At 46.8% G+C, this 27,455-nt stretch overlaps 1 protein-coding gene across 3 annotated transcripts in view; it reads left to right on the top strand.

Annotated features, from left to right (window-relative positions):
- VWC2L (von Willebrand factor C domain containing 2 like) overlaps positions 1-27,152 on the top strand; it is a 55,059-nt gene extending 27,907 nt beyond the window's left edge. Inside the window, exons 4-5 of one of the 3 annotated variants that reach the window (XR_011324422.1) lie at positions 793-1,859; positions 26,258-26,377. Coding sequence is in view for 2 of the 3 variants with exons in the window: in XM_069782046.1 (XP_069638147.1) it covers positions 26,258-26,406 (149 nt within the window). In the remaining variant the exon portion in view is untranslated. Of the gene's footprint in view, positions 1-792; positions 7,275-26,257 lie in introns of those variants that run through there. The other 2 variants (XM_069782046.1, XM_069782047.1) reach the window with 2 other exon arrangements.
- Positions 27,153-27,455: the final 303 nt, after the last annotated feature.

Genomic DNA, 27,455 nt, shown 5'->3' on the forward strand with positions numbered 1-27,455 from the left:
TTGGTTCAGGAACTTCATTTACATTCATAAATTAGGCAGGATTAATCCTGATTACCACTTGGGTGGGTAGACCTCCCAGGAAAATCTAGATGCCACAGGACGAGGTGTTGGTGATGCAGTCAGTGAACAGGACTCTTCTTTCTGAATCAGAGAGGCAACCAAATCAATGCCCAGGTATTGTCTTAGGGGTGCAATGTGATGTGTTTATTTTGCAAAACCCTTTGGGATTTGGGGGACAAAAGGCTCCATATAAATGTAAATTATTTATTGTATTTTAGGTGAAGGTAATGGATTAACAATGCAAGTTGTTAACCAATATTGGAAAAAAGAACTTTCCCATGTGGTCTCTATTGTTCCAAATTATCAGCTATCTTGAAAAGTGCCGAGATTTTAATATCAAATAATCCAGTGCCTGGATATTAAGTTACCTGTGCTTTATTGCATAAATATAGCTTGTTATTTATCTGCAAGATGTGGATCACTGAATCTCCAGGTCATTGTTTTGGAAAGCATCTGCTTCTAACATGATCAGTGACAAAAAAAAGCAATGAAGTGTGGAAAAAAATTACTAAAAGTTTGAGGAAAAAAGGAAGGTTTTGGGGAGAGGATATTTTGTCTGCCATTTGATTATATACAACTGTTGCAGGATAAAGATGACACAGAAAATGTGGCAAGAGGATGAGAGAAGACTTCATATTCATTTACTTTATGGAAAACAGTGGTTTGGAGCCATGGGGAGATTCCTTTAGAAAAAAAACAACTAAATAAAATTCCTCTTCTAATTTATTTCAGGAATTCCTGAAATGGCCAGATTTTAAGATTGCAGTTAAAACCCCTTCAGTCAAAGTCTATGCAATGTGCTGATTGATTGTGCAGATGCAAGTTGAATGTGACCAGCCAAGAAGAAGATGTATTCCCCCACACCGGACTTTGCTGGACTCCACGATCCTCTTCATTGGTCCCGGAGACCGAAGCCAGTGGCGTAGCGTAGCCGCATCACCCTTCTTCGTTCTTGGTGGATGAAGTATTCATGGCAACCAGCCAGCTTTTTGGGTACTCAGTTGACCCCACCACCACCCCCCCATCCAGATGTCAGGCTGAGGGGTCACGGGAAGGACCTGCTCCTCTTCGGGCAGTACGTGCCCAGTGCGTGGGCGCTGGCGGTTGTTTCACAGCTGACGCCTTAGTGCTCCTGTGCTGATGCAGCGATGCCACCCCAAATCATGAATTGGCTTCCATTTTTGCAGAGCCTGTAGAAGCCACCTTAACATTGTGATGACAGAGCCCAGTGCACCGAGGCTTCTCGGCCAGCTATGAAAATCAATAGTTTTGGAAGGTTGAGACTGCAAAGGATGCAGTTTTGATTGTTTGTCAGCTAATGTTCTTTGTGTTTACCAACAGGAATGTAAACTGTGGTGCCCTATTAGCTCGACTAAAGGAGTGATTTGGTTACCAACAGAGGCAAAAAAAGGATTGATTTAAAAGCTGGTAGAAGATCAAGACTGAAAACAAGGCAGTATATTTGGGCCAGGCAGTCACCGACCTGACAAAATAGTTCAGTACTTGCTTTACTGTTCCTTGAGAAAAGAAGTCATTTCACTGAAATTTATTTTCAGTGGAGCTCGTTCACCTCCATCACTTCGGGCCAAGTGGTTAAAGGCATGTAGATGCTGAACTTGCTGATGAGAGTTAGGTACGTAAGCATCTGTCAAGAGCTAACCCCTCCATTGCTTTTGGAAATCTCACACAGTTGGATTACCCAGATGCTTAAAAGCCCTGCTGACTCCAGACTATGACCTGCTCATTGTGGACACAGCTGTTGGAAGAGTCATCTAATAACAGTGAAAAGCTTTGGAAAGGTATATAGAGGTTAAACCTTCAAAAATTAGCCATCCTGGTGCTGGATAGCATCAAGGAGGGCTGAGCTGAATCTGCCACCTCCTGAAGTTTGGAAGGAGAGACTAAAAGAGGCAAGGGAGAGGAAAAGCCTTTAGAGAACAAAAAAGACACAAAGTGAACAGTGCTTAATGTGATTAACTCTATCACACAGCTCAGTGCTCACACAAAGTGGTAGCTGCTGGACTGTGTAGCGTCAGAGTGACAGGGACGCTGCCAGGAAAAGCTCAATTCAAAGAGTGCTGCGGTAGGGAGCCAGCGGGACAGCAGCTCCTTTTGACCTGACTACATGCTCACAGGTCAGCTAATGCTTCCTGAGCATTTGCAGTCTCTTCCTCTGTCCAGGAAGCAAGAAAAGGATAATTCACATATTAAACAAGGCAGGAGAAGACTCCGCCAGACAGCCGAAAGCCAGGCAGGAGCTGAAAGCCGTTATCCTGAATTTGTACCCCAGGTCCTAACCATGTTTCCATGCTTCCACCCCAGCAGAGTTCAAAATTAATGTCTACAGGCACCCTAAAGAGAAGAGTCGGGGAGGATTATGAGAAACCATTTGTTGGATGGGACTTGCTCCAAAGCTCTCATTAAGCGGACACAGCTCGCAGAGATGTAGGAAACATGTTACATGGTCTGCATTGCTCTTTAAACTCAGAAATATTTATGAAGAAGCATCTGCTCATCGCTGATTGTTTCCCCTTGGGAGAATGTTGCTGAAATTTGTGTGCACAAGCCTATGGCAGTGGTAGTTCAAGATCCACTATCATCATGATAGTATATTGTAGAGGAGGGAGTGGGATTGGGTTTTTTGGGGGGAAAAAGTTCCTAGATTCAGGTTGGGAAACCAGGTTTCTTTTGCAGAACACAAGCAGCCCGGGCAGTACTGAAATTAAAGCAGGTGTGGTGTTGCTATTCCCCACCTGATCAGATTCTTGGTGTAACTTAGAAGACCAAAAGTGACATTATTATCCAATTACATTGCTGTAAACCATTTTGCAGTGAGAAGCCTAAAGCCAAATCCTGAGTCTGTGTCACTTGGTGTAATGCCGGCAGCGTTGTTTTATTCTGATCTACTCCAGCTGAGGATCTGACCTGCAAGAGCTAATAGTCTCTGTGTGACTCATAGGCAAATTGCAGGAGACTGGGGTGTTTTGCATGGTCAGGCTTTCTAAAAGGATTAGATATGGGTTTGCTTTTGCTGCTCTAGAAGGTTGGGATTATTGAGCATATCTGTACGAGAAGAGTGGCAGACACTGTCTTCATGTATTTCTAATTTAATGAATGTTTAATGCTTCTTTTATTGGAGCCTACATATATGTAGAGTAGAGGACTTTAACAAGGGGTTGACTTATGTCAAATAATTGATGTTTGAGCTGCTCCTTTTACATGAAATGCAGACTTTACAGAGCAAAGAAACTGTAATGAAAATATGAATTAAAGATTAGAGCTAAGCAAGTCTGAGAAAACACAGAATTAAAAAAGGCACTTAGAAGTTTTCTCCTCCTGCTTCCTTTCCTTCCCTCCACCTTTTCTATGTCTCCATCCTCTCTGCTCCTTTGGTAGAGTCCTGCATTTCAGCCACAGCCTTCTGTCTCTTCTACATCTATGCACCTCTGTGAAAGAAATCAGTGCAGTAATCTCATTCTGGGTACTACTGTATGTTTGCACATCAGCCTAACCTGTGACGCTTGCCAACTCACCAGTGATTTCAACTGGAGAGGCTAAAAAAGTATTTTTATGGTGCATTTTTCTTCATCTCTATCCCTGATTTGCTAATGGAGTGCATCTCCTGGGCAGAATGAAAATAAGTGCAAGTTTGGCAGAACTGTTTGCCAGAGAGACCCACAGTTTGTTACAGCATGTGAGGGTGAGGGTGAAAGAACGTTATTTATATGTGGCAGCGATACTGCTGTGTGACGGTGGTCGAGCTGTGCTGCCTGGAGGAGGTTCCTGTAGGACAGGCTTGAGGCTGGTACAGTGCCAAGAATGCCGTCAGATATTGCCGGTCCCTGTTGCCCAGAGATGCTCTTCTGCCCATGAACATCAGCATCCATTTCCTTCCACCCCCTTGGCCCACCCCTCTCCCTCTTGGTTAGCTGTCTTCATGCTCTGGCTTTCCAAGGATGCTTTCAGCTCTCAGTGCAGGTCTATGAGCTCAAACACCAGGGCATCAATCCTGCTGCCTGAGGCTTTTCTCGCCTCAATTCCTGCAGCACGTGCTGCAAAGGGCTTGGCTGGTTGGGGATAATTTCTTGCTTTCTGTGTTTGTGTTTAGAAGAACCTTCTGCAGTGTTGATCTGAATTCATACCTAAGACTGAAGAGCTTAGGCTTGGTCATCAGCAAATAAAAGCCCAGTGGAAAAGAGGCGAGGATGTGGTTTTCTTTGCTTTGACTGGTTGTGTTGGTGTGGTTCAGTTCCTCACACCTCTGGCCATATTGGTACAGCTGAATAAAGGAGGGCTGGGCAGACCACAATGGGACCCTGATTGTCAGCACTTTGTAAGGGGTGGCACATGCAAGTCGCAGCAGTCAGCCAGTGCTGTTTTAGCAGGCTTTGTATGCTCCACCATCCAGCCGTGTCTTCACCCCAACCCCAAGGCATGTATGGCACCCTTGGTGCTAAGGGACCATCACCCAGCTGGGCTGCAGGGCCGCCCTCCTGCTTGCTCAAGTAGTCCAAAGAAATGCACACACAATAATTACGTCTTAGGGTGAAGAGGGCACCTCCTGGGGTCTGGAGGAGGTCCAAGGAGAAGTGCCAGGTAGTGAGGATGTGGCCAGTCTTTGCCACATGGCATTAGAGCCAGAGGAGAGTCTCGTGCCCTGTTTTGTTTAGCAGTATAGATAAGTATAAACTCTGAGTCTCTCCACAAGAAAAGCTGCCACTGCACTCTTATCCCTTATCATTTTTGTCTCCAGAAGCACTAAGCCACCTGGAGACTTCATGTGTAGAGACTTGAGGTGCAGATCTTACACCTGAAATAGGGACTGGGGAGGAGAGGAGGCAGGGAGGAGGGCAGTGATGCACCCCAGGTGATACAGTAGGTCATTAGCAAAGACAGTGACAGCCCCACGGTCCTCCTAACTTCTGTCTGTGTCCTGAGGACATACTGCTTTTCTGCTGGACTGAAGGAACCCATCCTTTGGGGTGTAGGTATTAGGTGGGTCTCATTGCTAAAGATGGTCACTCTTAGCAACCCTATGTAGGTGTGCCTGTATTCCTTATCATTTCTTTTTGTACACAAGTTCTTGAAACTTAAAGCCATAAAAATCAGAATTTGCTTATGGTAGAAACTCAAAAAATCAAGGTAAAACTCCTTCAAAACAGTATGGAAAAAAACCACAGACTGGCAGTCCTACCTAACAGAGTTTGAAATCTGCCCTGTCTGTGATGCAGTCAGGATGTGTGTGATCTAATTGTATGTATGATTCAACCTTATTACTGCACAAAAGATGTCAACTGCAGGTTAGATGTCATCTCCTAGGAAGGTGGAAGGGCAGTCAAAACTCCCCTTAGGTATCCCCGAGCTGCTACAGCCTCATCACACGTATTCTGCACCATGTGAGCAATGTATTTCTTGCGCATGGAGGCTCCCCAGGTTCATTCTTTTCAGGTAAGCTCTAGGACGTGCGTATTCCACTCGTATCTGTTTCTGAAATCATAATTGCCACAAGGAATTCAGTAAGTAGTTTTAAGAAAAAAAAACTTAGATATGGAACAGTCCCACAACTGATGGAAACTGGTATAACTCATTTTATGTCAACTAAGCCCCATTTTTGTCCCAGTTAAAAATTTTTTGTGCCAGGTAGTGCTGGTAGGGGAGCTCATGTTTGTTAGAATAAATGGAGCAGGAGCCAGTGTGCCAAAAAGAAAAGTACTGAAGCCCTGTACAGGGATCTGTTGAGAGAAATGGGTCTGTGTGAAGATGAGCACATGAAGTTCTCTACAACCTTTCAAAGCTTGGACTTTTTTCACTGCAGCCGGTTGAGAGGAGTATTTGAAGAAAATGGGAATATGTTGGTCAGAAAATGCTGACTCACTGAAACGTCCCTGGGAAAAAGGCCAATTATAGCAAACTCGCTGTTTGTACATATAAAACCTTGAAATAATCAGATGCCCCATTTTAGTGCTTCCAAAATGAACTGACACAAATCTGGGAGGGTGGAGGGGGTGACATGGTTTTGGATGTAGATCTTTATTTTATAATTTGGAACATTTCAAATAGGGAAGACAGAAATGAAGGGGCTTTTTGCCCGATTAATTGTTTCAGACAACCTGCTCTGATTTTTATTAAAACCGAAAGTGTTTGCGCCTTTGACTTTTCCTCCCCATTTGAGTGGGAGAGGAATAGCAGAAATAGCTCCGACTGCGATGGGAAATGTCCTTCCTGCTCAGCTCTCAGCCTCGCCTGGGTAAGTAGTCAGGTCCACGATGGGATTAAAATACTCCTCTGGGGTTAGATGCCTTTGGGGGTCCCACCATCCACGCTTGGCTGGAGAGGGCTGCTGGCCCAGCACTTCTCGGGAAACCCTCCACACCTTGCAGGATCAGTCCCGCAGGCTTTGCTGTTTGCAAAATAGCACCTTGAATTGCACATAGTCATCTGATTGAAATGCACAGGAAATGTCAGGAGGTGCGGGTGGAAGAGTCCTCGTTCGATACTGCTTCAGTACTCCTGAGTCTCATTAGCTCAGGTCAGTGCATTTGCCTGGTTTCTGGCTTGTGAACCAAAATACCAGCGTGCTTTCGTGCTGTCCCCTCTCAGCTCTCACCGCATATAGAAGGGACTACAGAAACCAGGGAGTAAATAATCCCCCCATCAGCTCCTCGGGCTGTGTCTGAGCAGAGGCTGGGGAACGCACTGCAGCCAACATGCAGCGTTTCGGTGCTGAGCCAGCTCAGTTTGCAAGTCAAAGGCTCTGATTTCATGAGGGCCAAGGCAACGCTGGGTGTTCCATCCAGAAAAGCCTTATTCTCTGATCTCTGACTCATCGCAGCCACCGCTGACGTCCAAGGGACTCCTTCTGCATGAGGATTATTCATCTGAACCAGGTCCACAGCAGCATCCAATGTGTCATCCCTTATCTCCCAGCAAGCAGAGGCCCGCAGTCGCGTGGGCAGTGTGGGTGCCGGCCCCTTCCCAATGGCACAGCAGTCACAGACATGCCTGCTGTGTTACAGATCAGGGCAGTGGCTGCCAGCTATTGATGAATTAATTTAGCTTGCTTTTGTTTGACACGCTTCAGTTGATGTGTGTGAGGCTCTGGTACCCTTGCTGTGCTACAAGGAAAGTGGTGAGACAGAATTTTTGGTTACTTTTCAAGCTGTGTCAAACAAAAAAAAAATGTATTATTACAGGAAATGTCAGACAATAATTATTAAGGACTTGGAAAACTGCGATTAAAAATGGAAACATGTCCACAGTAGTAACAATCAGATATATTTGCTATGTTTTGCACAGAAACCACGTTTTTTCTTGGCTACATTTGTGCCCCCCCTAGAGAGCAAGTACACTGATCCAGTTCCTGAGGCTGGTGTAAATTGGCCTGGCTGCCTTGCTCCCAGAGAAACACCCATGCTTTTTCAGTAGCTGAGGATTTGCCCCCCCATCTCTCATTTGTCCTAACAGCTCGACAACAAAGTTGCTAGAAGCAAAAATAGCCAGGGCCAGTTCCTGCGCCAATATAAGCCGGCCTCACGCCTCCAAATTGGGGGGTGCTGCTGCCATTGCCCCTGTGAGACAGCGATGCCCCTTGGGATGAACAGTGAGTCCGAATGGTGAAGTTACAGCTGGCCGTCCTCCCAGGGTGCATTTATCTGTGAATGGAGCTTGCTCATGTGGGCTAGGATGGTCTGTACAGCACCCCCTCCCCGCTACATTGCTGCTCTGCGTTCTTTGGTTTGCTGCCATTTTTTGCCAAAAAGATCTTGCCAAAATCTGAGTTAGGGACTGAGAAACGCAGAGGGGCTGTGCTTGGTTCAGCTTTCCCACTGCTTGGTGTGAACTTCCCAGAGCTCCTTCTTGAACAGTTCCATCCATACTTGAGGGACTTCCCTGCCCAAATGGCCCCTTGGGTTTCCCAAGTGGGTCAACCTGTGAAATAAAGGTGATTACTTTTCTTGACAGATTTAGCCTAAGTTGTATCTGTGGATCTAAAGGCTCAAGGAGTGGTGATGGAAGGGGAATGGCCTTGAAGGAAGGAATTGTAAGGCCCCAGCAACAAAACCAGGACTTCCCTTACTCCTCTGTTGCATGCAGTAGTGTTTTTTGCGGTTTGCATTGCCCCTTCTTCCCTGCTTGTTTTCTCCATCTCAGGGAAGCGCTGCTTGCGCTTTCCCTCCTTGGGTTCACATGTGAGCAAGCAAGAAGCTCCTCTCCTAATCACGGGTTAAACAAAGCGCCTTGGCCATCCCATAGCCAGAGACGAGATTAGAGGAGACCACCAGCTAATTGGGAGCAGTGGCAGTGATGCCGTTTGGCAGGTTCACATGGGATGCTGACAGGGACCAGCAGATATTGGCCAGGACAGTCTGTGCCCACCAAACAGGCTGGGCTCTCCCTGCCTTGTGGATGCACTGGGGTTTCAAAGCAGCGTGTGAAAGCTTTTCCTTCTTGGAATAGGATTTGCCAGATGTGAAGGTGATGCTCAAGGTGCATCAAGGAAATCGGTGCATTTTGTCCTCCTGACTGAGGATTGGGCTTTCTAGGCATAGCCTGCTCTGGTACACAAAATGTTAGCATAGGAAAATCTGCAGTAAACCAAGTATTGGATGTGCTGGTTGAATATAGACTCCTAAGTGGGGCCAACCCAACGGTTCTCCATCGCTGTATGTATTAATAGGCAGATCACTGCCATGGGGGTCACCAAAGGGGCTACATAGCATTGGCTTTTTGTTTTCTACTAATCTGTTGGGGGAGGGCACATAAGCTCATTATGGTGTCCAAAACTTTCCCAACTGGTAAGGTCAAAGCAGCAGTGAGTCTGGCGGTGCTTGCAGGCATGGCACCTTTTAATGTCCTTTTAGTAATGGCACCTTTTATAAGGCGTTATTGCTGTCTTTGTGAGGTCTGGTACACCCCTGTCTTTCAGTGTGACCCCCACTGCTATCACGTTGGGAGGAAGTAACCTCCTGGCGAGGGGCTGGCAGTGAGTCTCTGACCTCTTGCCTGTAGGAAGGAGCCTTTCTGGCAGCATCGGATAGGTAATCCTGACAAATGATGTAGGCACCATGTCGCTGGGTGGCATCAATAACATGTCTGATATGCTGTAGTGTCTAGTTGTGCATTTCACCTCATGGTGGCTGAGTTTTTACATTTCTCAGCTGAAATCAGCTGCTGCGTCAAGGATTTTGGCTGTGCACCCCAGGAGAGGATCTCTGGGGCAGAGCAACACCCCACACTTGGACATCAGCAGCCACAAAGTCACGGTTGCTACTTTGACTTAGTGCAAACAGGCAGCCCACATGTTAGGAGTGACATTTTCCTTCTTTTTGTGTCTCCAGATCAATCAGTGCCAGCGTGAAGCTCATTTATTTGTCCCCCCTTGTGTCATCCTGCTCCTAAGCTTTCACAGAACCTGTCCTGGTTTTTCTCCCAAAATTTTCCTGCTGAGAAGCATCTTCCATAAAGACAGCAGAGTTTATTCACTGAGTTTGGCAATCACTTCATGGCCCAGGGAAGAAGGATGCAAAATAAGAGTCAGGGGCAATAAATAGATGCTCTCAAAAGAATCTGCTGGAGGTTTACCCAGCCCTGGCTTGTGCTCTCTATAAGTAGTCTCGCTGGCTGATGGTTCACTTGCAATACGGTGCTTAACAGCCCCGTTCTGCAGCATATGTGCTCGGTGCATCCATAACCCACCGTTCATTAGGGAGCTGGGCCGGGCTACCAGTGGCAAAAGTCAGCTCCCAGCCAGCCAAGTAGGACTAGCCGCTAGCAACGAAAAGCCTCCGGCCTCGTTTTATCTCTCGGCACCGTAATTGGTGGCTTTTAATTAAGGCAGAAGGCAATTGGTTGCGGAGGGCACAGGAGGGGCAGGGATGCTGGGAGGAGTTGTCTGTGGTATAAATAAGAGGCTGGGGAGGGGAGGAAGGGAAGGCGTACACAGCAAGGGTGCCTGGCATGACAGCACAAATTGGCTTTATTTAGACATCAGTGCCCCCTCCTTTCCCTCCGCTTTTTTCCAGTGAGTACAAAAAGAGCCAAAAATAAACCTCCTTGGGCCCTACTGCAGGATCTCAGCTGCGGTAGGGAAGGGATCTGTCTTGAAAGTGCTGGGGCGATGCAGTCTTCAAAACATTTCCGTGGCTTGCTTCTGAGATTAAAACCCTTTCTGAGACAGCGATGCTGGTTATTGTAGCCCTGTGGATGCTGACTTTCTCACTGCGATCGCTGCAGAGGAATGAAGAGGAGCAAATTTTTTAAAAAGCAAAGGGGAAGGAATGCAAAGCCAAACTAATAGAGTAACTTCTGGTGTTGGCAAGTTTTCATCTTCCAAAGTCAGCCCTGATTTCATTTGGAGACTGCTTTGCTCTTTTTAGCAGTTTTGGCTATTGCAGCCATACGTACAAAGGACCATCTGGAAATCTGTTCCCAGCTTTAGCAAGCGTTAACATCGAGTTGCCCTGAGCCCGTGTTTGCTCGCTGGCTGCAGCGTCTCCGTGTTGAGCTCACTTGGGCTTCTGCTCGTATCCCTGACAAGGCAGGGACTGGGTACACCCCTGTGCAGAGAACTCAAGCAGGCAGGGTGTGCACAAAGCCGTCGAGCTTCCCCAGGAATTTCTGCCCTCCTTTAGTTGTGGGGTTTGGGGCTGGTCTGGATTTTGGGGTGCTTTTTTTTCCATCTTTTTTTAGTGCATGTAGTTGTTGAGCTCAGCCTTTGTTACATGCATTCAAGAGTGTAAGAGTGTGTTTCATTTCCCAGATTAGAAAATGCTCAGAGGTATAATCAGGTCCCTCCGTATTTAATTATCCATAATTAAAGGCATATACACAAAGCACCAGATTTTCAAAGACTATTCTTGTGTTACATTGCTAATGAATTAAGTAATTAATTGGCACTGAAAAAATACAATAGGAAACATCAATCTTTTAAAAAGTAAAGCATTTTTTTAGGTGTTTTATAAAATCGTTAACTTGTATCAGGTCAGTAGCTGTTCTAATGTCTAAATCCCCTTTCTGGCTTTAAAAAAATTTCTAAAGGACAGAATGAACACAGGAAAAACAAGGCAGGGAGTACATGCTAAAGAGTGTGGAAACCCTCAGAAATGGGGAATTTCATTTGGAAGTCATTGTCCGTCCCTTTGCTGCTCTGTCCCGCAGTTCCTTCCCCCTGCCAGTAAGGTCTGAACCAATTTCCATCACATTTGAGAATGCAGCTTGCAGCGTTGAACCCGTCATGTTCCTGCAAGTTTTGTTAAAGATAGTTGTCTGCTGGGTTTAGTTTTAATAACGCGCATCCCCTCAAGCAGGGCACTGCTTCTGTGCCTCAGTTTGCCCTGTGCACTTTTCTGCCCCACAGGGATGCTGTGATGATAACAGGCTCTTGGTTGCGAGCCATTCGGATACTGTGGTGCCACCGAGACCAGAGAGTGAGTAATAGTTTTACCCAGTAATTAAGTAATAAAAGCAGACCAGCAGAATGAAGGGTAACGAAGCACTCTGAAAATTTGGGGGGGGAGGGATGCAGAACCACATATGTCCACCATACATTTTCCCTGGCCTTTAGTCATTCCTAGCTGCTACCTTACACTGCAAAATAACTATGCCATCCTGGCACATCAGCATAATATCACATGGCATCTGCTGGAGTATAAAAGCCCACATAGATTGTGGTAATGCATTTTGTAGTGGCACCCAGAATTATTAGCAAAGGAAAGGATGATCCTTTTCCATTTGATGATTTCATTAAATGCAACTATTCACATGCAAAACCAGCACCACTCATTTTATTTTTATTAGCAACCTGACTCTTTGCACGGCACCATCAGAAAGCATTGTGGAAATGCCATGGATACCATTAAATTCAGGTAGCATAATGGGCCCTCGGAAGAGCGAAATATGGGGGACAAAACATGGATTGAAGCTGCTTCTGCAGCTGTTGGAGAAATTAGGGCAGGTTCCAGCAGAAGGGTTTAGGAGCCTGTTCATTCCAGAAGCACCAACCTCTGTGCATCTCATCTGTCCATCAGACCAAAGTGTGCCCATCCTTGCAGTGGTTTGCTCTCCCCATGTGTGCCCTCGAGGTCCATCCATGCTGCCCCTTCCTCCTCCTGTTCCCTCAGGAGCTGCAAATTTCGGCACAGCAGCACTATGTCTTGTCTCTCTAACACCAAGGTTATCAGTTGCTTGGGGTGGGGTTGGAGGTTTTTTTTTTTTTTTCTCGAGTTTCCTTTTCCATGTCCGAGGCAGGTAATTAAATTCCCCACACAAATGAAGAAATTATATTTCTGCCATTGTGGTTATTCCCTTTCTCCAGATAATCAGTCATTTGTACAGATTTGCATAGAAGTGGGAGCTCTGCCACTGCAGCCCAACCTGAGTTTATACAGGTGAAAAAAAGGCAAATCCAAAGGTCGATGCCACTTGGCTCTGTTAAACACCCTCCAGAAGAGTCCATCCTTTGACTAGAAGGGGAAGCTTTGGTGACTGACTTAGACTTTTACCTTTTATACATGTACGCGTTCATTAAATTCACCTTTCACTTGGGTCTTGCCTGCCTGCAGCTAGTCATTTCTGTGTCCGTCCTTGTGGAGGCCAGGAGGATGGGAATGGTGATGAAGACAGCAGGAGATGGGCTTGCTGTGTCACACAAAGTATGAAAATGGGGTTCTGTTCAAAATCGGCAGCAGAAAACCCAACAACTCAAACACGAGCCGAGAGTATAAAGCAATGATTTCAGCAGCTTTCTCTTCGAACATGAAAAGTTTTTGCTTTGCTTTGAAGTGCCATTTCTAACACGATCCCATGTTCAAAACCTTCATCAGAAAAATCTGTTGCTAGGTAGAAAAAAAAAAAGGGGGGGACCATGCTGATGCTCTCAAAGTGCCACATTTCATCTCACAGCAGTGGAAAGGCATAAAGGCATTTTTCTACCGACACGTTCCCACAGTCATCTGGATTGCGATGAAGCTCTGTTTTTCAGACAGGAGCTGAAGGTTCATCCTGAGCATGTGGTTTCTTCCCCTTCTTCTCCCTGGTAAGGGGTTTGCACAGAGGTTTACCCATACCAACAGGCAACCATTGCTGTGACTAATGTGTATGGTGGTGCAACTGTCATCATGCATTAATCACCGTAGTTTCATTATCCAACAGTGGGTTGGGTTTTCAGTAGACTGCACATCTAAATGCACAACTCAGATAAATGCATAGTATTCCTGGTTCTTCCCCCTTAACCCCCCCATTTTGCATTTTCTTCCTCCTGTTTTATACAAAATTAGCACTGTCACAGTTTCCACTTCATTTATGACTGATATGAAAAAAAACCACCCCATAAAACATCACGCACAGCTGTAGTGACCAAGTTAGATTCAATTCTGGCTTTATATTGAGTTGACATGCAGCCAGCTCTCTTCCATACATCATCTGTGATTGCAGTTAAGGATGAAATACTGTTTTAATTCTTACACCAAATGTGGGGGTTTTTTCTGAAGAAAAAAGACATAAAAATGTTAAAATGGGCCATAAAAATCATTAAATTTTCACACTGAGCACAACCAAGAGGTGAATAACTTGGCTAAAAGCTCAGAAGACCCAGAGAAAAAGTCCCTGTTGTTATTCTTTTGTTGTTAACCTTCACCTTTGAATGGAGATACCCAGGCAGAGAGTGAAGACCTGGTACTTTGGCAATTGAGGGCTATTTTGCCACTAGCTTCCCTAGGTAAGGGTTTCCCCTCACATCTGCATGGGCAAAGAGCTACTGCTCCCTGCCGGTGTCCAAGGACAGTGCCTTGCACCATTGCAGTGGGCAGGATGAACATCCAGCCAAGTGCCTGGCCACGTTTGCCACTCTGCATCCCAGTTCCTTTCTTGGGTGATGGGGGAAATACCGGCTATAAGGGCACAATCACCAGGACCAAGCCTGTCCCACGGCGTGCGTTGTCCCATGGCTGCTCTTGGGATGCAAGCTGGCAAGGTGAAGGCAGCAGAAACACAATGGCACATTTTTTATATATATATATATCTATATATCTATATATCTATATATATATACACACCCTCTGGGTATATATTTCTTCACTTACAGGTTTATTCTCTTGGACGATCCAACTTTTCCTGCCTTTGGCTGCTGATTTTACCAGTAATATGGTCAGCTGATGTGATATTTTAATCGTAGTTTTATGAATTGATTTCTTTTAAATTAACCTGTTTGATACCAGCTCCAAAAAAAGCCACCTCACCTTATTTGCCATGTTTGAACCATTAAAAGAATTAATGTACCTTCTGTGCTGTTGGAGTTCATTTGGGGAAATATCTATTTAGACAACTTTTTTAAAGCCTATTACTTACCTGAAAGGTTGTAATGGCCTAGGAGTAGGTTTCATTGCCTGCAATTAAAATCTACCTACATTTTTGAAAAAAATCTATGGTATTCTCCCAAAGCTTTATGCTGTCTGCAAAGAGATTTTTTAAGAGCTAATCCTTTTCGTTTGGTCAGATAAATGTTGAAACATGCATTTCTCACTTAATAGATGGTTATTGCTGTCTTTGAGGTGTTACTATTTTCCTTCTTCAACCTTGAATGTACACAGTAAAAATCTGATTCAAAAAAGCTGTTTTATATGCACAGTATCTGCCTGTGCAATGCTGAGCACCTTGTCTGTGTGGGTTTTTTACCATAAGCTAAACTTCTCAGTGCTGATTAAGGTATTTGCACATGTAGATCCTTTTAAAATGAAGAGGAATTTGGTGTGCAAGTCCCATAGGTAACTTCTTTGAAAATGCCAACCTGCATTTCATATTTAAGGGAGGGGGAAACCCTATATTTAAGGCTAGGTCTGTAGCCGTGCGATTTGCTCTTCCGCTGTCTGAGAGCTGATCCTGACATACGCCATGCATTGGCTCCTCCGTGACTTTGGTGGCAGTGATTCAACTTCAATGCTGCTCTCAATTTGGGTGTATTATTCAATCAGCAGAGTGGGTAAATTATTATGAATTTGATATTAGCTATTAATTTGTACTGCAGCAACGCCTCACCCTGCTGGTCAACAGTCCATAGCTCACTACTAGATTAGAAACCCAATAAAATGGGGAAACTGGGGTGGAGGTTTTGCAGGGAGTTTGAAGCACACTCAGATGTGCTCCCAGCTTTGATTTTGGTGCACTTGGGATCAGAAATAGAGAGGCTGGATGCATGGGCTTGGAGGAAATGCCCATACAATGAGGCAAATAATAGTCTAAAGCAGCACGAAACATACTGCTTGCCCTATTTTCTTCAGTGTGTCCAGATCAGTTTTATTAGAGTATCTGCACTAGTCTTGGATTGTTAAAAACTGATTTAAAAGGTTCGTTCTCACGGCTGAGACTTCCCACAGTTTGTTATCATATCTCAATCCACAATATTCTTGCTGGAGGAAAAGTTCCGCTCCTTCTGGGCTTTAACCTTGGGAACTGCCCAGTTTGGCATTCCCTTGTACCCACCAGTGGCAACGTCGGCTGTCAGTCATTGGCACCGCTGATGTGATTTCTGCAGAAATTATTATGATTTCTGCAGATGCCTGTACTGAACATGTGTTTTTCTCCATCATCTCCATGCTGTCTTCCCTGCAGCAAGCCGTGCCAAATGTCTAATCAAGGGCTTTGCTGCCGTCCCAGCGCGGGCAGTGCTGTGTGTCAGAAAGCAAAACAATGTTGCTGCCCTGGGATGGACAGGTTGGAGGTGACCATCAACCTTGGGCTTGGTCCCCATCGTCATGCTCATCCCACAAGCACAGCAGATGAAGAGAGAAGTGGGGCTGCAATTTTCAGCTGGTGTTTTTTAACTGTCGAAGAGTTGCTGTCTTTATTTAACTTGCTGAGTGATAATCTGAAGCCTGTCTGGACAGCTCAGATCTGTATCGGTTCTGGTGGAGGTCACCGCTTTTAAACAGACTGCTTTTAAATTGCACCCATAGATCCTCCTTGCGCCAAAACATTCCTGCTCCAGTATTTAGTGATGCCTGAAGTTATGTCTCCACATCAAATTAAGTAACTGCACTATCAATAAGGAGGAGTAATGTGGTGTATTCCCTTCTGGATGTCTCCCTGGCCCTCATTTGTTTGCTGCTCCTGATTAAGATGGATAACGAGCTATCAGTAATTTTCTAACCACGGTGCAAAGCAGTGAGGATTAAATCACTCTGTGTCACTGGGAGCCAGGTCATAATTTAGGGAACTCGAGTGGGTCCCCTGCATTCATTAGACTCCAAGGCAGTGGATTCTTGGGGTTGTCTGAGCAAAGTCCGGATGATGTGAACATCACTGCACAGGGAGAGCCAGAAGGTGACATGGGGCCACCAGGAGATCCCTGTCCCACTGGGCTGCCTGAGAGCTGCACTTGTGTTTTATCTTATTTATTGTGCTGGCTTCATCGCTGGCAAAAGTCAGTGGAAAGGCTCCTGTTACCCTGAATTTAGCTTTTCAGCTCCGTCTCTCCTTTTAATACACTCCTTTTAATGATGTAGGGCTTGCTTAGAGTGAGCAACTTGGATTTAGATTGGAGAAGGATACTGCAGATATATATATATTTATTTAGTGCAGAGATTAAATAACTTTTAGGCATCTTCAGGCACCCAGCAATGTGAATTATGGCTGGAAAAATCTCTCATGTAAATTGGCAGTGTTTGAGAAGGGCTGTTAGCATCGTCCTATGAGGAGTGAAGTATGCAGGAATGATGGAAAACAGCTGCAGATCAGCTTCGGAGGAGATTAATTCTTTGGGGCAACAGTGTGCAAGATTGAAATCTCATGGATGGCTAGGACATACCACCAGTTGACTCCAGGGAGCTTTTAGCCAGAGCCAGTGGGGTTTGTCCACAAATAAAAAAAGAAAAAGCTCTCATTTTGCAACATTTTAGACAACAGAGTGAAAGTGGAGACATTTACTGGAGGTGCCATCTCTCCGTGGGTGGCTGGAGAAGGTTTCAAAGGAAGAGTGAACCTTCCACCTTGGGGTCACCTCGAGGAGGTGACACTTGTTACCATGACTAAGAGCCATCATCCTGCAATACTCTGCCTAAAAGTGGAAACATCCCAGGCAGAAGGTGGCCTTGTCACAGAAACATCACTTGGTCCATCGTTGCATGTATCCATATTTTGGTTCCTTGTAGCAAAGAGGGCAGGAGTGACATACCTACATCACCAGGAGCTCTTTGCACTGACCGCGCTGGTGAATGAGGACCAGAGCAGGCTGAGATTCGGTGGAAAAGCTTGCACAAACCTCCTGTCCTTCCAGGAAAACACTGGCTGAAAGCAAATGAACAACAAAAAAAGGCTGTGGGAAATGTATCTTTCAGACTTCCTTGGCTTTGCTTATACGTATATATACACATACCTATGTACTTCAGGTCCATGAAACACTTTGGGGATTTTAAAATATCAACAGCAACCAAAAAAAGGGGCCCAGAGCAATTCCTGAGCTTTTGAATGGCAGAGGGGCCGGGAGGTTGCTGGGGCCATTGCTAGCCCTGTGCTCACTCACATCTCCTCCTCAAAGCTTTCCATGCCTGCCTTGGTTTTTGTCCCTCAACTCGTGGAGGAGGATGGGACAAAACCCACAGCAATTTCATCCCAGCATCCGCTCGCTTGTGGGCCTGTTGCCAAAACACCAGCGCCTCTTTTGCCTTCTTCCCCACTGTTCACCGCCCGCCCCACCGCGAGACGGAGCTCCCTCGCCTGCCAGATGGAGACGCCGTGTTTCTGGCAGCTGCCGCACTGGGTAGGCTTCCTTATACCCACAGCGTGTTATTGCCATCCAACAGGTCTGCGGTGGTGCGGGGTGGGATGAGCAGACGATGGCTTGTTTGTGCTGGTGACCAACTTTCACCTACCCATGCTGAAAACATTGACGTGCTCCAGCACGCAGCGCTTCCAAGTTGAGATGTGCAGCCGATTAGCATTTGGGGTGGCAGATGGCTCTGCAGTGTTTCGCTTACGGCAGTGAGGACTAACACCTCCAGCATCCCCCTGCCTGCGCACTGTACGGATTTTTAATTTGCAGCGCTGAGGCTGGCGGGGTTTGGTAGGCTCAACTCCTAGTCCCTCCTGAAGATGGAGCAGCATCCAGATTTCATTGGGGTGGTGTCTGAGGTGTTGATGCAGCTTCCATGTTAGTGTGCAGGCAGTTTAGGAGAGTGCGTCTGCTGCCGGAGAGGGTGAGCGGGCTGGGAAGGGGCTTTCAAAGTCTTGCTGGTGATTTGGATGGGGGCACTGGCCTGAAACCGTCCTGTTTGTAGCCCTGCAGGAGCCTTTGTGCAGGTTGGGTGGGGTTGGACTTGGGTTGTAGGGGAGTCCAGGGGAGGATATTTTCACCTGGCGTATGTATTGGGAACGTGTGGGATAAACAGATGTCCTCTAATCTGCAAAGAGCTGTGTCCTCCATAGCCTGAGGGACATGGACATCACCTCTGGGTCCAGGGAGGAGGCAGAGCCACAGTGTACTCCCCTCCCTCCTGCCACCACCAAGAAGCAACTAGCCACAGACCAGGGATCAGACCTGGGTGTTATCGGGGTGTAAACTCACACCCCCCTAAGCCATAGTCATGGCAGCCCTGTTTCCCACGCACCCTCAGGCTTCAGCCATGTCCTGGTTTCAGCTGGGATAGAGTCAACTGTCTTCCTGGTAGCTGGTACAGTGCTATGTTTTGAGTTCAGTATGCAAAGAATGTTGATAACACTGATGTTTTCAGTTGTTGCTAAGTAGTGCTTAGACTAAAGTCAAGGATTTTTCAGCTTCTCAAGCCCAGCCAGCAAGAAAGCTGGAGGGGCACAAGAAGTTGGCACAGGACACAGCCAGGGCACCTGACCCAAACTGGCCAATGGTGTATTCCATACCATGTGACGTCCCATCTAGTATAGGAACTGGGAAGTGGGGGCGGGGGATTGCCGCTTGGGGACTGGCTGGGTGTCGGTCGGCGGGTGGTGAGCAATTGCCCTGGGCATCATTTGTCCATTCCAATCCTTTTATTACTACTGTTGTCATTTTATTAGTGTTATCATTATCATTATTAGTTTCTTCTTTTCTGTTCTATTAAACCGTTCTTATCTCAACCCACGAGTTTTACGTCTTTTCCCGATTTTCTCCCCCATCCCACTGGATGGGGGGGGAGTGAGTGAGCGGCTGCATGGTGCTTAGTTGCTGGCTGGGGTTAAACCACGACAAGCCATGCTCAGCTTTGGCCTCTTTCTAACACAAAAAAAGCTCCAGGATTGGTGGGGTTTTCAGCCTCCGCTGCAGAGCATCACCAAATTTAATTTTCAACAAGGCAAAGTTCAGCATCAGCAGCTGACTTCTTTATGTCTCACCTCCAGCTTCACCCGCTGCCTTCTCCCCCCCCCCCCGCCCCGGGTGAGGGGGCAGGCAGTCTCAATACCAGGCAGCTAAAACAAGACTTCTTCCCTTCTCGACTCGTTAATTAAAGCCACAAATTGAGCTCTTTTCTTGCAATCCGAAGTGAACGCATAAATAGCATTGACAGAGCTAAATGAACATTTGAAAATATCCTGCAGGATCAGCAGAGAGGAGCTGTGTTAACCTCCAGAAACAGAGGCCGTCATTAAAAACAAGATGCTGTTTTTTCTTCCCCCCACTGAGCGCATTGTTCAGCCTGGACTTGGAAAAAGTCCCAAGGTGCAGGCAGCTGGTGATTTCTGCTCTCTGTGCCAGAGCCTGGGGATCACTTGTATTTCTGCTGTGTTTTGCGTCTTTCTCTGTTGGGGAGTTGTCCACGAGCATCCTTGTATGGTTTTCAGGGTGTAATCCTCATGTGGTAGTTGCTTTGCAAGTGGTTGTTTCAGCTGAGCGGTGCTGGGAGTGCTGGACACCGGCACTGGAGACCTCATGGCTTATGGTGTGGGATGGTCATGGTGAAGACTATGAGATACTTGTTTTGTGGAGACATGCAAAGAAAAATCCACCTTCCCACTGAGAAGACACTTGGCCATGTTCACTAGAAATGGCTCCCCCAGTTCAACACAGATTGCTAGCAGTAAATGCCCATGCCCTGTTGCATTCGTGGTCAAGCTCCAAAAGCAAAGCCATCAAGACTCATTCAGCTGAATGAGCGTTCATGGGGATGTTTTCAGGCTGTATCCATTCCTAAATACTGTTGGGAAACACCACCACCTTCTGCTTATCTCTTGCAACTTTAATTGTGGGGCACATCACACAGGAGCCTGAGGGATGGCTGGCTAAATTGAGTTGCTGTTTAGCGTCTGTCTATCTAAACTACCGGTGCAAGGTGGGTAAATGTAGTCATCAGTGCGTCTCTCCTTGACGTTATCCATTGACTGAATAAGCTAAATTCTCTTGGAGTCAGCATTAATATTTCCTAAAGTGATTGGGAGGCTCTTAAAGGAGTGGCGGGAGACATAGGATTATCATCAGAAAATATTTAACTAAGAGGAAAATACTGCTCCTTGCTGAAATAGGACGTTGTACCATGAGAAGTTCCGGTGAAGGTGATGAGCTTCGCTTGGTGCAAGATGCTATTCAGGGCAAATCTGAATATCGCGGTTGGCCTGAAGTGATTCGTGCTTGCTGTGGTGCTTAACATTTGATTTCCTTTTATTGCTTCTTTGCACAGACAAAGCTAAATTCAGAGCTGCTGTAAGCCACAGGCAAAGCCATTGAGTTCAGTAAAACTCACCTGTGAAGCAACTGGGAACAGCCTGCAGCCCGCAGCCCCCAGTAGCTGGGCTGGTGTTCAGCACCAAATGACTCCAAAGCATCAGTGTGACGCTGTATGCTTGTGATGTTGGAGAGCATCATGCCCCACGCTCCTGCTATTTCCAGCTTTAACTCAGCACCCATGCAGGGTGCTCTTGGATTCACATGTTTTCTTCTGCAACCCCATAGTGCTGTGGTGGGGACAGTGCAGAAGATGCAGTGTGCTCATGAGCTAGAATGGCTACTCCTCTTGCATTTGGGCTGTGAGGTTTTTTTCCAGCGTGATAGGGAGCATCAGATCAGGGGGCTTCTGAGTTTCTTTAAAGCATCACCATGCCACTGAGTCCCAAGAGGACTTAATCTCACACCCTTGGGTAGCACTGTATGATGTAGCAGGTGTGCATTAATGCCTGCACATGGGATTAGATGTATTCCCTCCATACCAGGGATGCAGTTCAGCAGCACAACGTGGGTCATCACCCAGGTGTCTGGTCTTACACGTACGGTTGCAAAATTTTCTGTCATTCTTCCCAAACAACAAACCGTGTATGATTTTTCTACATCTGTCCCATCAAAACAGCATCCGAATGTCCCTAATATATCTCCATAAAAAAATCTTCACAGTTGTTCTAGCAAACAGCCTGGAGTGCTGTGATCTTTTATGACTATTAACTATGTTAAGCAAAGCAAATCTCACAATTACGTTGTCTGTGGGAGCAGCAAACTTCTCCCATCAGTCTTCCTGAGCAAAGAAAAGAGGGCGATTACTGTCCTGTTTTCATTACGGTCGTGGTTTAAGATGCTTTTACAAAGACCAGGACGATAGCCCTTGCCTAAAGCAGCTTCTTGTTCCTACTGCTATTATCATAAGTAACTTTCTTGATGTGTTTGACATATCATCAAATGTTTCTGAGCAGCATCTTCCTTTGAATAATAATAACCCCCCACACACACACATTGCTGTGCTGTTCTGTCTCATTCTTTGTGATTTTTTTACATCAATTGGGCAGATCCTGGTCTCAGGCTGCTCCTTTGAGCACAAAGCCACAGTGGGAAGAGCTCAGGACAGTCCCCAGAAGCATGGGGTTGGGGCACTGAGCTTTTGAAATGTTGGGAGGCTGATCTAAGTAAGGGAGGGGAAATAAATATTAGAGACCTTAAAGAAGTCCAGTTAGCTCTGCTGCAAATCAAGAAAAGGACTTCGTTACTTGCTGTGAATCCAGTTGTGGCTTTACGGGCTGCAGCTCCTCTAAGGCACATTGCAAAGCCACGTAGCATCCCCAGGTGCTGGATGTTATCTCTGGCAATGCATTAGCTGTCGGCTCTATAAAACCCAAGGTTGCAGGAAAACTCCCTGGTGACTTGTGCCGTTGCATAGAAAATGCCACTTGTCTGAAGCGTATTTTCCACTAAATTTCAGCAGTGCAGTGTCCCTCTCCAAGTGCATCTTTCTCATGCCTCTGCCGCAGGTGTGATGCTCACTGCATCCCATTTTGGACAAACAGGATCCCCTTTTCCAATATGAAGGTGGGAGAAGTTTAGATAGGAAAAGAAAGGGGCTGCCTGATAGTGATTGTGCTGGAAAATTAGTTTTCAGGCAGTGGGAACTGAAGTTGAATTCTCACAAATGGAGTGTGGAAATTCTGCCTTCCATTAGAAATCCATGTTTCTATAGTGGTGGGGAGAGCAGGGAGGGGAGAGAGGATGCAAAAATGCTCCATCCAGCTTGCTGTGGTGTGCAAAAGGAGAAATTTCACTCTGACAATCCAGAGGTGGCTATTTTGAGAGAGTGCTGGGGAAAAGAAAGGTCCAGAGCAGTGGTAGTGTTGGCCTAAATTAAAAGTACTGAGATCTGACAGAAGAGATGGATGTTCTGAAATGGCACCAAAACATCGCACAGGAGGGCAGATGTCAGTAGAGCCCAAAGCCAGGTTTTCATCCATTTTGCTAAAAGCCAAGAAGAAGGAAAACAAACCCGCTTGCTGTAATTTTTCCCATGGTTCAGCCTCTGAATACGGCTCCTTCCTTAGGTGTGCTCAGGTGATGTTTAGCTGGCCAGCCCAGGGATGCTCAGTGCTGCTTCAGAGAGGGCTTGTTTGGCTGTCCCCCAATGTTCCGCGCAGCCTTTAGTCCCTATGATTCATCCAAAATAGCTGTAATTTTTCCTCTTCTCCTTGCCCAGCCTCTTTGAGGGGGGTGGTAGCATCCCAAGGATTTTCTGTTAGATGCGGGGCCGCTTGCCAGGTCCTTCCTGGCTCAATAGATGCCAGAGATCAGAGGGGCAGATTATTAGTGTTTAATTACTATTTTGCAGAGTTGCCCTACGTCCTTGGCTGGGGCAGGGACGTTGCTGCTGTGGTACTGTCCCCAAATTGAGCGATCCCCTCTTGGCTGGGGACCTCAAAGACATGGATGATGTTTTTAGTACATCCCCCTCATCCATCTCCTCTTTTCATCATGGTGTCTGCTTTCTGCTTCTCGGCTCTGGGATAGGGACGTTAATGAGGGGTGTTTAATGATTATTTTTTTTCCAGATGACCCCCCTGGGGAAGCTCAAGAGGGAGAAGGGACCTGGGGCTGCTGGGAGGAGAAGGAAGGGCTGATGGAGCAGCCGTGGGATGACAGATGAGTAGGACGCAAGGAAAAATAAGCTTTTCCCCAGTTGGCAGTACCCCATCAGCCAGTCCCAACTCACTCACCCTAGGCTGACCGTGACTCCGAGCCATGCTCTGCCCCTGCAGCATTTCAGTGCAGGGATGGAGCCAAAACCCTGTGAGGAGGACGCTGGGTCCCCAAACCCAGGCTGGGCAACGAAGGCTGGCCCACCTGCGAGTGAGCAAACATGATGGCTCCCGTCACTGCCAGCCTCCTGCGTGTTTTCAGGCACATTGGATAGGCTGGTGATGCTATAAATCTGCTGTTGTTCAGCACCCAGAGAAGGCTGTGTCTGGAGATGCTTGTGGGTGTCAAGGCAGTATTGGCTTCTCAAATGAGATGATTAACAGGCAGCCACCGGGCAACAAGAGACAAAACAATCTTTTCCTTTCCTCGCCACCCTAATCTCCAGAGGAAGCTTTTTGTTTAAATTTTAGTGAAAAGGGATTTTTGCTCTGGGAGCATGGAGCAGGCTGTTGTGTGAAGGCTGCCCATCCTGGACATCCCCGCCATCAGCAGGCAATCAGACCATCCTATTAAAGAGGCACAGGCACTTACTTCAGTGTTAAATACTGCTAGCTACAATTATTGGCATTTGCATTGCATTTGAACCCTGAGCATTTAACGGCAGCAAATGAGCCAACCTGATGGCGAAGCCCATGCTGGGTGTCATAACACAACACCCACCAGACTTGACAAAGCAGAGAATTAAAATCTGTGATGAAGAGCAGAGGCAGCGGCACAGCCAGCGCAGGGACCCAAAAGCCGTGGGAGGAAGTGACAACTTCAGAGGGTTGCCAAAGATATACCGCAGTTGGGATCATAGCCTTTCCAACCAAGATTGTGTCTTCCAGAGAGATGCCAACTTTGGAAGTCTTCAGTTCATGACCAAAAAAGGTCATGACTTTTTCAACCACATGCTTGTAAAGAAAAACATATTAGTATATATGTGTGCATACGTAGCGTTTGGCTTTTCTGTAGTGCTGTGTGTCCTTGGCTGGTAACTTTTGGCTTTGAAGTTCTTTGCACTATGGAATGACTGAGGTTGGAGGGGACCTTTGGAGGTTGTCCAGCCTAAAGCCCAGCTCAAAGCAGACTTAAAACATTCCCATGCCCAGTGTACTGCTCCTCAACTGCCAGCAGACCAGTATAGCCTGAACTCTAGCTCAGCAAGTGGTGTTGAATTTCCTTCTTAGGAGCAAAAGCCAGCTTCTTCCTGGCATCCTGACAGACTTGCGTGCTGGCCAGGCAAAGGAGGAGACATCATCCTCCTTTCATGGAGACACACAGACCATCCCAGCACCACAGCCTGCCTTCCCAGGTCCTGCCCATAGAAGGAAGCAGCAGCCCTGGGGTACACCCAGTCACCCCAAATTCTGGTACCGGAGCCATCAGAGGCATCTTTTTCAGGCCCTTCTGTTGTGACTTCAGTAAGATAGATGTGAAAAGTTGCTGTAGAGCTGATCTGTATTTGAAGAGGCCTTTAATAAAGGCGGGAGGTCACTTAAACACAAACAACATTCAGGCACTGTTTGGCTCAGCAGCAACCTGAATTGCCTATGTCTGGTTAAGCCCAGCCCTGTCAAACTCATGGCCTGTTGATCTTAAACATAGGGTCCTGAGGAGCATCTTAATAAAGTCAGGGCACTAATAAATCAGCAAAATGAAATAAATAGTTCTCCAGGACTATAAAACGTGAGACCCTAGTACTGGGTTGGCTACAGCTCACCCTGTTCCCAGCCATGTAGGGACCCTATTTTCCCATTAGTCTTAAGCCTTATTTTAAGCACTAACAACTTGCCTGTAATTTCATGTCTGTACACGCTCTCATCTTTCGAATGCATCTCGTGCACCAGAGGCATAGATTAAAACTGGTGGCCAGCCGAGAGGTGACATTTCGGAGCAGCACTTGAGCCATGAGACACTTTTCAAATGTCTTCACACTTCCCTGATGCCACAAATGCGACTGCCTCGATTTTTTTTCTGTGTGCTGCTGGCTCTGACATTAATTCCTGGCTCTAACAGATGCGGGAGCGAGAGGGGAGGAGGAGAGGGTTTGCAGAGGGACAGCTGGGCAATTGGTGTTTGTGGGGCTTTTATGAGGAGGAAAATAAGATCCGTGCTGACTTGCTGCTCAGCTTTGATATTGTATAACAAAGAAGCCAAAAAAATTACCAATAATGAACAGATTAAAGGAATCGACCTTGACAGATTTGATCAGAAAGCGTATTTGGGAGGAGAATTATTTTTGTTAATTGGATGCTATAAATCATTTATGGTTAATAGCCCTGAGCTGGTGGGGGTCCCTGGGGTGGCTGGGTGTTCGGGCATGGCTGCCGTGGTCCTGGGGGATGAATCGTCTCCGGTCCCTACAGCTCGGCGCAAGCACACCAGGCTGGAGCAGCAAAGGCTGGGCTGTGTCCTGATGCTTGTCCTCATGGTCTTACCTGTCTCACAGCCAAATTTTAGGAAAAAAGAGATGCTAAATTAGTGGGCAAATGGGTAGAAAAAGCCAGGTGCATCAGTGGAGCATCTGATGCCATTTGTACTAGGGGTTTGGTACAGAAACACAAGAAGGAAAGTTTCAAGGCCATTTTTTTTCCTTTAGTGCCTGAAGGCAGGCAAAAAAAATGTGACAAGTGATAGGCGTGGGGCGAAGGCTTGGTGCTGAGCAGGCTGGGAGCATTGCTCCTGATTTCGGCAGTGGCAACATTGCGGCTGGAGCACGGCAAGGGGCTGGGCTGAGCACCTGCCTGCTCCCAGGCCGTTATAGCAGACCTGCTACACCCAATTTAGAAACAAAAAAGTATTTATTATTTCTGTTACTTCTGTGTGTTTTTGCAGGTCCGAACTGCTTTGCAGGAACCACAATAATTCCCGCCGGCATTGAAGTGAAGGTGGACGACTGTAACATCTGCCACTGCCACAACGGGGACTGGTGGAAGCCGGCGCAGTGCTCCAAGCGCGAGTGCCAGGGCAAGCAGGCTCTGTAGCAGAAAACCCCCTGCCAGTGGCACCGCCAGCCAAACAACCCGCCAATGACGATGACGCCAATGACGAAGGAACGGCTGCACACGCATCTGACCTCCCGCCAGCTGCAACAGGGTCACCAGCAAAACCTGCGAGGGTTTCACACAAGCAGAGATTTTACTCACGGGGAAGTGTCTCCCTGTCCTCCCCCTCTCCTGCTCTTCTCTCACTTTACACACTATGTATCCAGTATCTAGGTATCAACTCTGCTTTTGTAATATCAGTGCTTGGTAGGGATGCGGTGGTCAGATTTGGGGAGGAAAGAAGAAAAATGGCCCACGCTAGTTCTTGGACTGGTGATGCCTCTGAGACGCCGATTGATTCACCGCTCTCACTTTCTACAGTGTGGATCACGGGGTTTTTCACATTTATTTATTTAAGGTTTTTTTGCTATTGTGATTTTTTTTTAAATTTTTTTTTTAAGCCTCTTCCTAAGCTGGGATCATTGGGGCAATACAGCTATGAGTGAAGCGATGGATCATTTTTATCGTGTCTGTAAGGGGAGGCTGCTAAGGACAGGAGGGAGGTAGAAATTAAGAGGGGGAAAAAGGGGTTAAAAAAAACCAAACAACCCAGCTAGAATGTAACCTTCAGAATGACTGAGGTAGATGCACAGGTATACGACCGGACACCCAAGACACAAGCTGTATCTGTGTTACACTTTCTCCACTGAGTGGGGACAATAAAGTTGAAGACACCTACACAGTCACTGTGACCATGATGGGAGCATGAGCCAACACCGGCTGCGCGGGCAGAACCAGACAGCGTTGGAAAGGCACCGAGAAAGCAACATCTTCCCTGGGTTGTCTCTGTGTAATGCCTGGTTGGGGAGTCAGTGGTGGAGCAGAGAGAGGAGGGTCTCACCTGTGCCGCGGCCCCGCTGGCCCTTGGGCTGAGCAGGCGCTCGCCTGCCCTTGCCCCAGCCCTGTTTTGCTGGCACCGGGGCTGCTCTTGCTGGAGCCAAGGGCACCGTTTCATTGACTTCAGCAATAGCGGGACTCGGCTGCCACGA

This window comes from Haliaeetus albicilla, chromosome 4 (assembly GCF_947461875.1).
Source record: "Haliaeetus albicilla chromosome 4, bHalAlb1.1, whole genome shotgun sequence".
Classification (NCBI taxonomy): Eukaryota; Metazoa; Chordata; class Aves; order Accipitriformes; family Accipitridae; genus Haliaeetus; species Haliaeetus albicilla.